The sequence below is a fragment of the Saccostrea echinata genome, unplaced genomic scaffold (assembly GCF_033153115.1).
Source record: "Saccostrea echinata isolate AGI-Se365-2 ecotype Australia unplaced genomic scaffold, CSIRO_AGI_Sech_v1 ptg000001l, whole genome shotgun sequence".
NCBI classification, from domain to species: Eukaryota; Metazoa; Mollusca; class Bivalvia; order Ostreida; family Ostreidae; genus Saccostrea; species Saccostrea echinata.
The window spans coordinates 23,098,455-23,116,035 of NW_026889750.1; the positions used below are offsets into that span (position 1 = coordinate 23,098,455).

The window sequence follows — 17,581 nt, forward strand, 5'->3', positions numbered from 1 at the left end:
ATCTACATTATCTAGCAGCTAGGTAAGGTTGGGTCACAATAGACCAAAATAGATTATCAAAGTTTTACATAGGGATATATAGGGAAAAAACTTAAAAGACCTTAAAAACGGATATCCCATGTCACGGCGGGCTTTAGCACGATAAAGAATCCTCAATAATCAATGGCCCTGAGTGACGAGTAAAGGTCTAAATTTGAAGCCCTTCACCGGTATATGGTGACGTCTCTCTCTCTCTCTATATATATATGAGTGAAAAAATTTTTGACGTAAAACAACATTCAATCAATCAATCTCAAGAACTACCGGGCCAAAATTGGTACAAAGCATCCCTGAGTGAAGGGGATGTTAAATTAATAAAATGAAGGTCCAAGGCCCATTCTAAGGGGAGATAATGAAGATAAGACAAAAATAGGATGGGATCATTTTAAAATCTTCTCAAGAACCATTTGGCCAGAAAACCTGAATGTTATGTGGAAGCTTCCTGAGGTAGTGTACATTCTAATTATAAATTGTTCAAATCATGGCCCCCGAGTGTAGAGTGGGGCCATAATAAGGAAACAAGTTTGAAAACAAATCTCGACAGTCAGATCGTGAAAAAGCCTGGAGAACGTCAGATATTTCGGACTAAGCCCCTGGAGGTAGGGAATCATTTTACATTGAAAATAAAATATATAGGAGAAATTTTCTTCCCAATAACCATTGGGCCAGAAAAGCTGAAATTTATATGGAAGCTCCCTGAGGTAAGTACATGTAGATTCTAAATTGTTCCAATTATAACAATAATTTATAGGGGGTAGGGTGGGGCCACAATTAGTATTATATAAGGGGGAAAATCTAGTGAAGAACAGCAGGGCCAAAGTTACTCAGGTGAGCGATGTGGCCCATGGACCTCTTGTTTTTAATTTATATGTATTGTATCTTCAATATTTGTTCAGAAACACTTTCTATGCTCTTCAACTCGACATTAAGATATCGACGACGATTTATCAATTAACAATAGTTACTTCCATTCGTATGTCGACTTGATACATATATCTCAGTGAGCTTGAAATAATATACAACAGAGTCTGAAAACAACAGAGTCTGAAACAAGGATATCAACAGTCTCGATAGCTTATGGTCGATACAATGACCTTGTCAGCAAATACAACCTATCATTAAGTCAAATGCTGACTGACGTTTTTCATACTACAAGTATTGTTAGGCCATTATTTACCCACTGAATTGTCTACGGATTTTTCCATTTTTCACGATGATGACAAGGAGCACACGGCGGGTGTGACCGGTCGGCAGGGAATGATCACTCCTCCATGGCACCTGATCCCACCTCTGATGTTTTTGGAGGTCAATACGCATGCTTGAATAAATCCTATGATATCAAGAAAAAAACTGCGAACAATAGTATTTTTCTGCCGCCTACCTCTAAGTCAATTTCTCAAAAGTTAACATATTTGAGTGATTTTTCATATTTATAGAAATATTTATGTGAATTTTCATAAAAATAACTTATTTGGGAAAACAAAGAGAGATAAGTCTATAATTTTGGTAAAACTTGTGTTTTTCATTATAGAAATCAACGGAAAAGGAAAATATTTTAAACCCCCCCCCCACTCCCACTCCACCGTGAAACAATGGCTTTTTACGGGTATTATGAATTGTTATTTCATCAATTCATACCAAAGGTTTTGTTGTTTTACGGAGGGGGGATGTTTACAGACTAAAAACAGCAAATAAAAGAAGATATATATATTACTAATTTCAAATGAGATTATAAATGTAAAATTGTACTTTATCAATCTGATATGTTAAATTTTACATAAGTTAAACATAAGGAAAGAATAAAGGGCCATTTATCCATTTCCTTGTGTATTTGAAAATCTGGTGGTGTTTTATAGCCTGATTTCAATTGATAAAATTTATCTACCCCCCTCCCCCCCTTTATGAAAAGAGTTGTAAGTGAGTAATTAACTTTTTGATACTGATTTTAAATTTATCAATCCTTTACTAATTTTTTTTGCACTCGAACAAGTTTTAATGGCCAAATTGCCATTAAAATTGAATTAAAATGATGTAATTATAAACTGTGCGCGGGAATCGAGAGTTAGCGTGCGTAGTTCTTAAAATAATAACAAAAACCGGCAGATTCAGGCATTTTTTAATCTGTGGAAGTGACGATGGAGTAAAACGGAAGGAGTGTATTTCCTCATAAAAACGAAACAACTAATTTCCACATTTCCTTGCAGGCAAATAATTCAATAGCTTTTTGAGGGAAGGGGGTCTTAAGTGTGTGTGGGGTCACATACGACAAAAGACAGACTATTAATAGGGTCTAGGGTAACATTTGTCGGCATATGTATTTATACTAGAAATATTACTGAAAATTATAACAAAATAAATTTTTGCCTACTGTAAAATATCTAGTACATGTAATAAACTTTAGTGTTTCTTTTTACCTTATGAAAAAAGTACTTATATTTGTGAATTTTCATATGTGCCCTATTTAAATCGATTTAATGGCTAATGTCAGGTCTGTAGAAACATGGTGGTGGTGGTTAGGGGGAAGGAGGGGAGGGGGTGGAGTTCAAATTGCCAACATATACTACTTTTGCTTCCTCAATAATGACACATGTAACCTTTCTTTATTATTATTCAAGGGATTTCTGTTGGGTTGTGCCCCCCCCCCCCCTCCGGCACTGAAATTGCTTCCTTGTCTAGGATCAATTATTTTTACATACAGTAATATGTCTTGTTTTATGATATTTCAGTAGTATTTCTAGTAAAAAATACATATACATGTATCAACAAATGTTACCCCAAGATGCTACTAAAGCCCCCCTCCCCTTTTTTTTGGACGTTATATACGCCTTTAATCTGTCCCCGTCAAAAAAGCTATTGAATTATTTGCCTGCAAAGGAAATGTGGGAATATTAGATGTTTTTTTTTAAGAAGAAATAACTCTTTCGCCTATTTATTCCTTCCTCGCCTTCACAGTTTAAAAATTCCTGAATCTGCCAATTTAAATTTTTTGTTATTATTGTATAATTCTTGCTATCATAGGGTTTATTCAAGCATGCGTATTTTAAAAAGATAAGCAATATCATCTATGAACAGTTGCGGTTGGCATTGAGTAGTTGGCAGTAAGAAGCAGCCAGTATTTGGGTGATACATATTATCTATATGTAGAGGCAGTTGGCGGTAAGCAGTTGGTTGTCATATATGGAATTCAATACAAGAGGCCTTTTTCCCTTGAATGTTGACTTGTTTCGATGAAATAAAACAAAAATCTCGATCAAAAACATAATCCGACTTTAAAATACTATTATGTGTAAGTATAATGCTATAATATGTGAAGAGGGTAACTATACTAGATCCTCTACGAAGACATTTTGAATAATTTCCTACAAAATTCTACAGAATCAAAGACGTAGGTATTTTGCAAATAACGTTATGATTCCCTCTTTCTCTCTCTCTCTCTCTCTGATAAGATTCGCAAAAAGGAATAAATTTAGAAATAACAATTGAACAAAGTTCAAATAATTTTAATAATACATCTCAAAACAAGGTTTATAGCAAAATGGTATTGAATAAGGATTATTAAAAAGAAGCGCGTGAGATTGAGGTTAAAAAGACAGTATACAGATGAACTGAAAATGAGTGCCAAAAAGTAACGTCATAACGACTTCAGTAACATTCTTGCCGTGTGGCGAAAGACAAAATCTATCGCTATCTTAATATCTTAAAAAGTATTTTATGTCATCGAATGAAATTTAAAGGCAAAAATGATAGGGGTATTTGTAAGTGAAATTTTGTTGATAACATTAAATTGTTACAGATTTTGTAGCAGTTTTGACATTACTTTTGGATCAACCCTCGTATATATATATATATATATATATATATATATATATATATATATATATATATATATATATATATATATATATATATATATATATATATATATATACAGAGAGAGTATTTTATAGCTTAAATAAATAAATAAAAAAGGAAAGAGGTAGAGCGCACTTAGCATACTAAATGGCCTACAATATATCGCATTTACAAATATCCACAATATCCTGGCTATAAAAATAGTTGGTATAAATATGATCCAGGTTGTCAAAACAGGTTTCCTTTTTTATTATTATTAGGGCCCCGCAGGGATTTGCGGGTGCCCTATAGTAATCACTCTGTCTGTCTGTCCGTCTGTCATTCTTCCGTCCACAAATTTTCTGTTTTTTTCTAATAACTTTTTTTAGGGTTGACGAATTAAGTTCAAATTTGGTATGTTGGTTGAATAGGCAGTAAGACATATTTTGATGCTGAGTTTGGTTCTCTATTTCATCCGGTTTGGAGCTGGGGTGGTTGGGTATATTCCTTAACTTTATATAAGAGTGAATGGGCAAAGAGAGATAACTGCTGAGAATGTTCCTATTGTAAACTATGAAAGGCTGCAATGAGTCTCTTGGGATTAATTAACTTTCCTCTTGAAGAAAATCCAAAGTATTTATCTTTATCTGCCACATTGAGATTAATTAACACCTCTGTCTGCAAATGAAGTTTGTTTTGAAGTTAAGGTCAATTCTGAATGATGTTTACATTCTCTGAAATGTGGATTTAAATAATGTTCATACTTTATTTTGTTAAAATACACAATGAGTTATGATTTTATTGAATTCTAAAAACAAGATATAGATAAAGATATCGTTTTTATTATTATTATATCATTGCTGAAAAAGTTCTTATTGTAAACTTAGAAGAAAAGGTTGAGAGAGCAGTATAATTTTAATCCCGTGGGTTTGATTATCTTGCTGGTTTGCAGAATATTTTAGAGGGTTATCTTTCTGTCACTTTAAGATTAATTAACACCTTTGTCTGCAACTGATATTTGTTTTGAAGTTAAGGTCAAGCCTGGGTGATATTTGCATTCACTGAAGGCTGGAATTTTAGAAAATACATGCTTCATTCATTTTTAAATATATATTTAATTGAGTTATTATAAATATGATGTTTTTTACTGCCTTAAAAATTATGTAAATACAAGGATACTATTTACAGATTGTTGGATATTTAGCAGTTGCTGTTGCTTATTCTTTATATATTTTGAAATTTTTTGGAATCAAGTAAAATTCTCATCCCCTAATCTGCACCCTTATATTTCTACCCCTCGGCGGGGCACTTGCTGACTGGTCAGATTTCTAGTTATTTTTTTATTATTATTTTAATTTTCTATTATAATTGTTGATTTTTTTTTTAATTTTGGCCCTAGGGCAGGGGGTGCCCCTAAATTACTAGTATTCCTTACATTACAACCTATCAAAATAAAATTTTATTTAGGGGCAGGCCTGCCCTGAAGGACTTCTAGGCCAAAATTCATGCAAAAATCGGTGCAGAACCAACTGTTTTGGCCAACTCTGAAGGTTAATTTTTAAAGTTGCAAATAATAAATTTTAGGTTCAAAATACAAACTGGAAAAATTTAGACATATGAAGATAGAAAACAACTAATTTACATTAATTTTAGATTTGACTTTTTCTGGGAAATTGTTCTCTCCTTTAGGTCAATACCTTTGAAATGTTGAATACATCCTTTTGTAGAGGACAGTACCATCAGATCAAAAGTCAGCATACATTACCAGGGGTTTTGAATAAACATCATATGAAGAAATCCCTTGTGTTATTCACAGAAAAATATAGAAAAATTACTCAACATATAGTTTAGTCAGTATTTCCTTTTTTTTAGAGGTATACAGCATCAATTATAAAAGGAAAAAGAAAATAAAGTTTCAGAACTACCTTGTGCATGTCCTTGTCAATAAATAAAATTAATATCTTGTACCAATTTTACCAATAACAGCGGTATTGAACATTTAATCGTTGTCTATTAACGACGCGTAATCCGATTTTAGATTTTTATTGTAGCACCGGTGCATATTGTTGGATATTAAAATCAATGTGTTTGTTTAGTTACCATAGAAATATGTACATTTGAAGCCAGCAAATCTGTAATTATTTTGTCATTAAAAATTGAAATGCAGCAATTAAAATAACCTGATCGATCAGTTACAGGATATTCACATTATCATTTAGTTCTTTCGTAGTTAGGGAGATTATGTTAACCAATAATTCTTGTTATTTTAATGTTGTTACTTCTTGTTCAGGCACGTAGTACCCAACCCCCACCCCCACTTTTTTCCAAACATATCCTTTTACAGTTGGAAATATTCATTGAAAGGCCTCTGGTTGCAGTGTAGTCAAATGCTAAATCATCCCTTGGTAGTGTATTAATACATTGGGGGGGGGGGATCTAACACACAACCCCCCTCCCTTTCACACACACACACACGAAATAGGATTTTCGAATTTGGACATTTTTTTTTAATTTTTCAATTAAGTTGTAAAACATTTTTTTCTGCCTGCACCTTTCAAAAATGATACTACGTGCCTGTTGTTCTATATATACTGATCATATGAATTTTGAAAAACTATAAGGAATGGTGGAACGAACTGGCAGACCGTATCCCCTAAACATTCCAGAACAATATCCCCAGTTAACATGTGATTTAAAAATAAAATAAAATCAGCTGTAGAGACATTTAAAATGTCCACGAATGTTCATAAAATCTAAATAGGATATTAATATTAAAGATTATCTCTTGGTTTACATAGACCGAGTAAGATGATTTAGGTCTACTTACACTAGAAATCTACGTCATGTTTACGGATCTTTACATAAGAAAGAGCTAGTACCCCTAACTACATATTGCTGAAATAAGTATCCCTAAAAATTTTAATCTACGTATGTCATACCTGCGGGATTTGTTAAAAAAAAAACAACGAAAATTCTTGCCTTCAAAGTAAGTTATATAAATTGCCCATTGACCTATATACCTATAAGTATTTTTTTTTCTGTACATCATGATTTGTTTACTAACTAATACGCATGTATTAGATACATATACACCAACCTAAATAGAACATTAATGAATATTGGCACATATAATTATCACAATGAAAACAAAGCGACCTTAATTTATTTTCATTTAAATAAAAACATCGGAAATAGAATTTTTCATATATATGATATTTTGCGAGTTTATTAAATATTTTTCAAACTTTCGTAAACTTATCATCAATCAGATCACGCCAACCTCCGTCGCATGCTGGTATATCTTTATTTATTGCGAAAGGGATTTTCTACAAGTCACGTGAAAAATCGTTTTAACTACGTCATATAAAATAGGGGATTTCCATCGATGTGTCAGTGTGTGCGAAATCACGAAGAAAGTAAGTTGTTTATTTTTTTAGAGCTCTTCATAAATTAAATAATGACAATAGATAAAGGTTGTATAATTAGTATGCACAGTACGTATTATAAAATGGGAGGTATAGATACAAATATACCGATTAATTGGTTAATTGGTTAATTGGTTTAGATCAGTATATGCAAGATTGCATTTCACTAAGACGTCAATGAGAAGATTTTTTTTTTTTTTGCTTGAATGATGTTAACTAAATTCTGTTTAGGTATGTTATAACTCATAAATGTGTGTGATTTAAAGTTTTGCGAAATTTACAGTTTTAATCACCTTAATGCACGAAAAATATTTTTTTAATAAAAAGATCATTCATCAGTATCAATAGGCCAACTTGAATGATTATTATATATACACGTCCTGTCATGTTCTATACCATGTATAATTAATATACAGGTCCTGGCTTATTGGAAGATTAATTAGCAATATGAATATGTGAAGGATTGGACAAAGCGATATTCTACCAATGCAAGATGAATATACCAAAAATGCATCTATATAGAATTGATAGTATCGATTCCATGAAAGTCAAAACTATAAACATACTCGCTTAACCAGGAAATTTAAGATACCGGTCTATATTTTCCGCAAAGATGCATTTGATTTGTATTGAGCATACTAAATGCTTGTTAAACAGATCTAATTGATTTTTTTGTTAGTCCCTGAACCCATACCCGGATATTGTGAATAGGACGTGCGTTTGCCGATTAAGAGATATAAATATAGCTCTTAGACATTGATTTTTCGTTTACCTTGTGAACTTCAGTGGTCTCTAGAACTAAGTGTTAGACTAATATCTAAGGTATATTACTTTTGAATAGCTTTGAAATAGATTTTGTACTAAATATGCATGGTAAAGGTTAAATTGTATTCGCTTACAATCTCTTTCCGGTTTATGAAGGACTACATTAAATTCTGAGATGCTTATTTTTGAGCCAGTCTTTTCATATCTTGTCTTGCCTTGCTATTATCATTTTTTTTTCTCTCTCTCTTATATTGCAGCCATAGAGAGTCTGGGGATTAGTACTGCTGTGTGAGATTAAAAACCAAGAATGAGCACAAAGAGGAAACAAGTGGATAGTATAAAACAACAAGCTATTAATATTTTGTCGATGATGCGGAAACAGGATAATAAATTAGAAGACAAAATGAAAAAGTTTGTGAAAAAAGATAAAGCTATCGCTAGAAGAACTTTTGAGACGGATGTAGAAGGATGGACACCTGTACACGCATGCGTAATGAAAGGCAGCAAACATTTACTGAAAGTCATGATCGGTACTGGAATTCCTGTGAATTTTCGAATGGGACAACCCGAGGGACTTCCCGGGGAGTGTTCTTTACTCCACATAGCAGCATACAGGGGAGATGTCAAAATCTGTAAATATCTAATATCCCATGGTGCCTGTGTTGATGCCCGGGACAATTATAACAGAGCTCCCATGTATTATGCACAAACAAAGCAACATAATCGGGTTATCGAGTTACTGAAACAGAAAGGCGGTGACCAGACTGTGGATAATACTGATACCGATATCATGATGATGGACGAATGTCCGACACCACAACCCACCAAGCTAGGATTTTGTTTTTCACCTTTTATGAAAAGCTGATTATGTGAATTTTTTAAAAATTATGTACATGTACTTACTACAAATGAATTACACGACAATCAAAAATTTACATTTAAGTTATTTTGTTGAATTTATGTATGCTGCAAAATGTTGTCAACCTTTACTTATATGCAGATCTTTCTAGAAAATAAGAATAAACGCTAAATAAGATAAAAACAAAACTGAATTTTCATTTCATTGATAAATTTGTCATTAAATAATGCAATGACAAATACATATTGTGTGCCACAAATAATTATTTCCTTTATATAACGGAAATGACGATATTTCAAGGGAGAGAGAGAGAGAGAGAAAGGGGATATTGTTATTTTTAACCAAAAGGAAGTTTGTTTTTATAATTAAACACTCGTCAGTTCACCAGTAAGCAAACATTATTTACTTCATTCAAATGTAATTAACGGGTAATTATTTACGGGAAGGGTATTTGTGTGTGTGCGTGTCCATGTAGACTGAACTTGTCTGATCCCGAATTTCTTTTTGTTACAGTGGGACGTGTGAACGGTGCATTCTCATAAATAAAAAAAAATCAAATTTTTTTCCAAATAATATTGTAACCCATAAGAATGACTTGTATGACAATATTGCATTTGTGCATTTGTTTTTGCACGTGCATGATCGACGACATAAGTGTTGACCAAGACATACACTGTATATTACATGTAGTAGATCTAATATTCTTGCGCACTGTCACGTTGCAATGATGAGTGTAAGACAAATGAAGACATACATGTAAATCCCAATCATCTTAGTTGAATTGAATTGCATTTGAAAGTTTAAAAGAAACTGTTCATAATATTTTCATCAAAATTCATACATGTACAATAATAACTTCGTCATAATTTTCTATCCTTGATATTCCTTTATTAAAAGTTGTAATCAGTTTCTCACTAATATGTTTTTTTTTATTTATTCAATTTTTGCATGCCAAGATACAGTGTAAAACTAGTGCAGTGAAACCTGTCTAATCCGATATGCACTGGGAGAAATTTTGTGTCGGAATAGAGAGGGTGTCGGATTGCAGTGTAAAGAACATTGAAAATAGTAAAATAGGAATGAAATAAAGATCGGAATTCACAGGAATGAAATAAAGATCGGAATTCACATTGTGACGGATTGCACATGTGTCAGATTAGACAGTTGTCATTGTAATTTTCAATTTCAGTGTTTTTGATGATTCTTAAAACACAATGACGATAGAGAAAAACAACTTTTGATGATAAATACAATGTATATTGATCTGCTTCATCATTTGAAATAACTTTGAATCGATAATTTTTATTAACATCATAGCAATGCAATAAGGGATGAGTTACAATGTATATTTATCCTCTTTGGGAAAGTGACTGAACCCAGAGTGTGCTTTCTTAAGATCAAATTTAGCCTTATGATCCATTTGAAATAAGATATCATTGTAATAAAAAACGTTTTAAATACATGTAGTCAAAACCCACGGATGTACACTGAAAAGAAATATAGAATGCGCAGTAGAATATGAGGTCAATGTTTTCTTGACTGAGTCCCTACGTAAATTCTCTCTTTTTACTCCATCATTTCCGACATTCTCGTCTTCTAATATGCAGACATCATGAGGATAAAATTGCTACTTTCATACATCAAAAACGAAAACAGTGTAGTAAACTGAATACTAAATCGGTTCAATATCCATAATTCTTTCATCCATTTATAGCATTCTCAAAGCAGTTACGTACTTTGGTTATTTTTCCAAGACCTGAATTAAATGATGTCAGTAAATAAACTACTTAAATGAAAATTACAACTTTTGACCCACGTGGATAAGATTATTGCAAAAGCAAATACTGCGCTTTGAGGATTCACATAGATCTTTCTGGGAATCGAAGCAGGTGAACCGAATACGGGTGACTGATGTTCAAACACCACTCCCAATATTAACCTGTTTATAAAACAAAACAAAAAAAAGAAAGAAAGAAAAAAACACCTTGTATTTTGTAAGGTTGTTTATTAAAAAAAATTTGAATATCCTATTTATGTAACTTATCTTTTAAAACTAAATACATGAGGTCCATGTAATACTATACTCTCAGCAGAGTCGCATTACTGTTTTAATTTAACAATAAAAGAAATCACCTAGATCTGAAATGATTGTATTATGCACAAGTGAAATCCTGGTATCTTTTTTTATACAATTATTTTAATCAGTCTAATCGATACGATAGCTTACAACAATGTTGGCATCCATTTGATAAAACACTTTTTTTTTTATTAAACACTATACGTACAATGGAAGCTTTGTTTTACTATAACCAGGATTAACAAATCTGTATGTGTACTATAACAGGACTATGCTGATGATCAAACTAAAAGTCATAATCTTGTTATGGACGAGGAAATTAGTGGCAGCTTAGGTGGGGGGAGAGTTAAAAAAATCAGACATGTAAACTCTCTATAAATAAGAGTTAAACAGCCATGTATTATGAACCAACATAAATACCCCACAAATACCCCCATCACCACCACTTCCAATATTTGTGGAGAGAGAGAGAGAGAGAGAGAGAGGAGGGTGACCCATATAGAAACAAATGCCTATTTTCTAAAGATACTCCCTGCACTTGCTAGAATGAACATTCCGAAAGTTAATATTGCACATCTACAGGACACCATGCACATATTTCAAAGATAAATTGGAAAAGTACTGCTTGAAATGTAGGGAGTCAGTTTGAGAAAAAGTGTGACAGACGGTTGGACGGATCGAGATAACAATTAACGGTATACCCGAAGTTTCTTTGAGAATGCTTGCTGTGAGAAATTTAACAAAATCTAGCACTGTTGCTGTACAAACTCTTTCAAATAACACACACACACAGATATATATATATATATATATATATATATATATATATATATATATATATATATATATATATATATATATATATATATATATATATATATATATATATATATATATATATATATAAAATATCATATTACTTTGCCAACCTTTGGGTCTCTCTTTTTAACCCCCTCCCCTCCCGAGTCAATCTTGGGGTCATAATCAGAACTAAACTTAACTACTGCAGCGACGTCTTGTCGTCCATCAGTACATATTGACACCGGTGCTAATGGAAGTCACCCAAAACAATGGTACATGAGGTACAAAAAGGTGCCAGAAAATTAGAGTCTCCCTGGGTCAACACTACAAACACATATGTATAGGTGGAAATACAACTGTAATTCTATATGTCTTGGTAAGAACAAAGTTCAACAAACAACTGAAAATTTTCTTTTTAAATCTTTTTAAAACATGTGTATTTCAAACTGAAATTTTAAATTAATCATTGCTGGGAACATGATTGTTTATAAAGACATACAGCACGTGTACAGTAACTGTTCAAATCCTTCATTTGCGTGCATCCTCATGCTTCCATTGGGAGAGGCATACGAAACAAATCAACAATAAAAATCTCTGTAGTGCTATGATATATACATGGTAACAGATGATTTGGTATAGTCTTGGTCTTTGTTAATCACATTTAGAAAATTTTTCAGGTAACCAGCCTATTACCAAGTATCTATTACCGTGATGATTAAAGGAGTCATGTCACGTGTTTTTGCTGATGACTGAAATATTAGAGATTATGCAGAGAAAAGAAGATTTATCGCCATATGAAGTATTGTTTATCAAAGACCAGGATTTCATAGACAATCAATTAATGTGGGATAATAAAGGCTTTTCATCGACTCATAAGAAAATATTTATAGACATGTTTTGGAAGGATGCTGCTTTGAGGATTCATTATAAAGATGTACGCAATATGCCATGTTTCAAAAAACATTTCGTAGAAATCAATCATTCCATTTTAACTGTTGACGACGTTTCGAGAAATGTGTGCTAAAATAAAAACAATTAAGTGTGGACTTCTTTAAATCTTTATTAAAAGCATTACAGATAGGGTGATAAAATCTATGTTACACACAATTTTTGGCGTCTTCGTAAATTTGTCTTTTATCGTTTTTCATTGGAGCTCAAATGTATACATGTACATGTATATAGTTGTCAAGCACAGTTGATTGATTAGTGATTGCCAATTGATTTGGGAGAAAATACAGTATTACCAATGTTTAATCGCGTAAAAATTATTTGTCCCAAGCACAAGTTTTCTTCGCAGAATGTAAAATCCTTTCGACGGCCGAGGATTTTAAAGAGAATGTTCATCTGAAGAGTGGGGCGGGGGGGGGGGGGGATCCGAAAAAAAAAATCATTAGAAATATAAACCAATGTATCAATAAATAATCTGCATGAAGAAAACGTATATTTAATGTGCTACAAAATAAGCATCGGGATCTATCCTACAGTATCTAAAAGTCACGGCAAAGGGGTCACCTGAACTGGAGGTATGCGCGAAAGTTTTGTTTTTTGTTTTTGTTGTTGTTGTTGTTGTTGTTTGTTTGTTGTTGTTGTTGTTGTTTTTTGCAATTTTCTCTCCTTTCCTTCCCTCCCTTTTCTTTGTCACCTTTTATTAAGCTTTCTGAGAATCTATAAAGAACTGCGAACGATAACATGATAATATTGTTCTCCCACCTACCTCCAAGTCAATTTTCAAAAGTTAACATATTTGAATGACTTTTCATTTCTATATAGATATTTATAGGAATTTTCATAAAACATTACTTCTTTGGGGAAACAAAGAGAGATAACTCTATAATTTTGATAAAACTTGTGTTTTTCACTAGAGAAATCAACGGAAAACGGAAAATATTTTTAAAACATCCCCCCCCGCCCCCCCCCCCCCCCGTGGAACAAAAATTCCTTTTTATAGGTAATATGGACTGTCATTTCACAAATTCATACCAAAGCTTTTTGTGTTTCACGGAGGGGAACATATGTTTACAGACAAAAATCTACAAAAATGCTTATTTTTTCACCAATGTCAACGGGGTGTACAACTAAAACATTGTATTTTATTAATAATATACCTTTAATTTTATATGAGTAAAACATAAGAAAAGATTTAAGGAACATTTATTCATATTCAATAATATTTAAAATGTGGTGATGCTTTAAAGCCCGATTTCAATGAAAAATATCGTCCACCCCCCTTATTCAAAGAGGTGGAATTAGGGGGTAATTAACTATTTAACACTGGTATTAGAATTATCAGTCAATTACCATTGAACTGTTCTTTGCATTCAACAAAGATTTTATACGGCCAAATTGCCATTAGTAACTAATTAAATGGGTGTAAAATGTAGAGTTAGCGTGCGTAGTTCTTGGACAGAATAAAGACAGACTTTTGTAATTTAAACAACTGATAGAATACAACTTCTTCTTACGATCAATTCCAAAAATGTTACGATATCCTCCCCTAAGGCCCAGTGCGTGGGGTCAGAATCTCTATTTTTGACTTTTACGCATTTTTACGTTATTTAAGGCTGTGGAAAGGATATTAATTGAATGTTGATTCCCCCTAATCGAAATTATATCAAATTAAAAAAAAAACGATTTCTGTTTTCTAGGGTCGAATATAAAACGTAGGTAAAAATCCCATGAACATGCATGCTGTACATGTTATTTGATTGACATAATTTGAGTTTTACATACACATAAGTGAAACTTGAAAATTCTTTTAACTCTTTGTAAGTGAGAGTGAACGATAAGAGCACCTTTACAAAATTCCTTGATTTCTTGGTTCCATCCAGCCCCAATTATTTGATGTGATTTTATGGGTCAAGAAAATTGACTAATTGGCTCAGGAAGACCTGTATTTCTTATCGCCACCTTCCAGCCGTGATGACAAGAATTTGTGTCGCTCTCTTATTCGGTAAGAGCTTGTTGGAAAATATCGGTATTTACATCCTTATCTGTTTGGAACAGTGATTGATAGTAGTTTGTTTTTAATCTTATATTTTAGTATCGTGTTGCCTGTGTTCAACAATTAGGAAGCACGGTAAGAAAATCACTACATTTCAATTATTAACATGAATGAAAATGTTTTTCTTTTAAGAAGCATTTTTTTTCTCGAGTTCATTTTTGTTCAAAAAATATTTTGATCTTTTTTACACAGATGGATATCAGCGAGAACTAAGGGATGCTGTTTCAAGCGGTAAGTCTATCAGTCTTGGACACAGACAATTTAAGACAACATATACTGTAGGCACAGGTGCTTGTAGACAAGACTCCCATCCCCCCAGTATATACACTCCGGTCCCAGGGATTCTTTTAAAATTTGATTTGTTTCATAAATTATTCTTCTAGCATACACTTACAAAATGGTCATTATGGAAAACCAAAAAAAAAAATCACTTAGAGTAAACGTTTTATTAAATTCAAATCATACTTGTATATCGGAGTGTATTTGAGGGGGGAGTGGGTGGAGGGAATCCTGTCCACAAGTACCTGTGACTGCAAGTAGAATCATATCTCCTGCTGCACAGTCATTTTTTTCAAGAGAGAAGCACAATTTACAGTATATTGACACATATGAGACCTTGGAATACTGGTAATAGACATGATATTTATTAACTTATCATTAGAATTTCCTTGAACTCCATTCTCAGATCGTGTGTTATTAAGGTAAGTTACGGATTATTAATAGTACCGTTAGTACTTGTATTATTAATAGTATTCCAAGGGAACTGCGTGAGTTCTTATCCGTTTTTAAGAACTCGTATAACCTTAATCTACGTATTTTTTTTTAATTCTTCTCCTTATTTTTAGTTTGTTATTTTTGTTTTGTTTGTTTGCGGTGGGAGAGGGGACTATTCACTACTTTGAAATTTAAATCAATAGAAATTATTTAAGAAATATTATATTAAAAAGGTTGCCACAATGACGCAGACTGTGCCACCCATGTCTGTCCCTTGAATCAAGGCGCCAGCTGTCAACATTTTCATTGTATCTGTCAGCATTCGTCCGCACACGGAGGTAAAATAGAGAGAGAGAGAGTAGGGAGGAAGAGAGAGAGGATGGATGTTATATGGAAAGATACACTTGTGCATATCGCAGTTTCTTCGATGTTCGTATTATAATTATTAATCACATTCTGTGTTCAAACACTGTTCGAAAATCATTTTATGAATTTCACATAAGCACTTTATCCAAGCATTTTAAAACTATAATGGTAAATTTGAAATACAAAATGGTCCATTGACCACTATGCATGGTTTATTGCTTCAGTTTCAGTGAACCATACAAACCATGGTCATGGAGAACACGGACATACAACACAAACACCAACACAAAAATCCACAACTGGGACAACAATTCAACCCTCCACAACACAATTATCAACAACTCCTCCAACACGATCAACGATTTCAACATTACAACCAACTAAACAAACAGCTACAAAACAATCAACAACTGGGACGACAATCCAACCTTCCACCACTCAATCATCAACCACAGCACGACAGACAACAACGACACAACCAAAGAAAACATGGTCACCCTCCACCACCCAATCATCTACAACATTACCATCATCAACAAACTCTGTAACAAAGCCATTACCATCAAAACCCCTGCCTTCAACAACGCAACCATCAACGACAATACTACCATCTACAACTCAGGCTTCAACAACGTTAAAATCCTCAACAACAAAGGCAACGACACATATGCCAACTACATCACAACCTACATCAACAATGAAGTTGACAACAAAAAAACTAATTACAACTGCAACAACTCCCTCAACAACAGCGGCAACTACAACTAAACCTACAACAACAAAGGAGTTTACTACCAGACCGACGACAACAGAATCAGCCTTATCAACGTCAACAGCACTACCAACAACAACTGAAAGATCTGGTAATCTTTTAATAGCTATATAATATTTTTTAGTATATATATCATGTTACAAATTGCACAGAAAATCAGTTTGGGTAGATTTTATGCTTAACCTTTATTGTACTCAGAGAAAGAAAAAGAATACACTTCAATTACTATGCATTGTATATACTCAGAGAAAGAAAAAGAATACACTTCAATTACTATGCGTTGTATAGTGTGTGATTAAGTGGAAATAGTACCAAAAAATGCTTGGTGTTAAAATTCTAATTTTTTAAGAGATTTTTTTTTCATATTTCAGAATGTCCCTGTACATATTACAATACATTTATAACTCTGCCAGGAATCGGCACAATGCATTGTGCTAACCCCGACAGAAGGCGCTGTATTGATGGGAGCTGTTATTGCGTGGCAGATCCAGACGCTCCGTAGTGATTTAGTTAAATTCAATAAAGCAGCGTATTGTTCAAGTCTATAATAAACCATGCAATTTAGTTCATTTTTTTGTAAAGTTCTATTTTGTGGATTACATGCATAAAAAAATACCCAAATTGCAAACTTTAAGTCCCCTTGCTGTGGCGTATAGCTAAATCGCAATACAAAATTGCGGCAGGGGGTCCGATAAATATTGGTGGGAATGGACGCATGTGGACAAAGCCCTCTAGATCAAAACAATTTTTAAATTTATATAAATGCGATTGAAATATGTATAAATGAAATGAATTAGTCATCCTATCATATTTTAAAAATTTATAGGTCTGTAGAGTTTATACATGTATTGACGGCATTCTATAAGAGAAAATAAAAAAATGAATAAAACATAATCAAACAATGCATATTAAGTACTTAAATATCTTTAAT

The 17,581-nt window shown here is 32.9% G+C and overlaps 2 protein-coding genes across 2 annotated transcripts; both read left to right on the forward strand.

Moving 5' to 3' along the window:
* Window positions 1–8,323: 8,323 nt before the first annotated feature.
* LOC133202263 (poly [ADP-ribose] polymerase tankyrase-2-like) lies at window positions 8,324–8,945 on the forward strand. Its single transcript, XM_061338091.1, has one exon. It carries the CDS (start codon window positions 8,368–8,370, stop codon window positions 8,923–8,925), a length of 558 nt encoding a protein of 185 aa, XP_061194075.1. The 5' UTR covers window positions 8,324–8,367; the 3' UTR covers window positions 8,926–8,945.
* Window positions 8,946–14,716: 5,771 nt separating this feature from the next.
* LOC133195904 (salivary glue protein Sgs-3-like) lies at window positions 14,717–17,152 on the forward strand. Its single transcript, XM_061331885.1, has 4 exons — window positions 14,717–14,747; window positions 14,991–15,029; window positions 16,103–16,741; window positions 17,022–17,152. Exons 1-4 carry the CDS (start codon window positions 14,717–14,719, stop codon window positions 17,150–17,152), a joined length of 840 nt encoding a protein of 279 aa, XP_061187869.1.
* Window positions 17,153–17,581: the final 429 nt, after the last annotated feature.

Bases quoted from the DNA above. Each gene is read 5' to 3' on its own strand.
- LOC133195904 (XM_061331885.1), top strand. From the start codon at position 14,717: ATGACAAGAATTTGTGTCGCTCTCTTATTCG. The intron at 14,748-14,990 runs GTAAGAGCTTGT...TTTTTTACACAG, and splicing joins TTGTGTCGCTCTCTTATTCG to ATGGATATCAGCGAGAACTA. The intron at 16,742-17,021 runs GTAATCTTTTAA...TTCATATTTCAG, and splicing joins AACAACAACTGAAAGATCTG to AATGTCCCTGTACATATTAC.
- LOC133202263 (XM_061338091.1), top strand. From the start codon at position 8,368: ATGAGCACAAAGAGGAAACAAGTGGATAGTATAAAACAACAAGCTATT.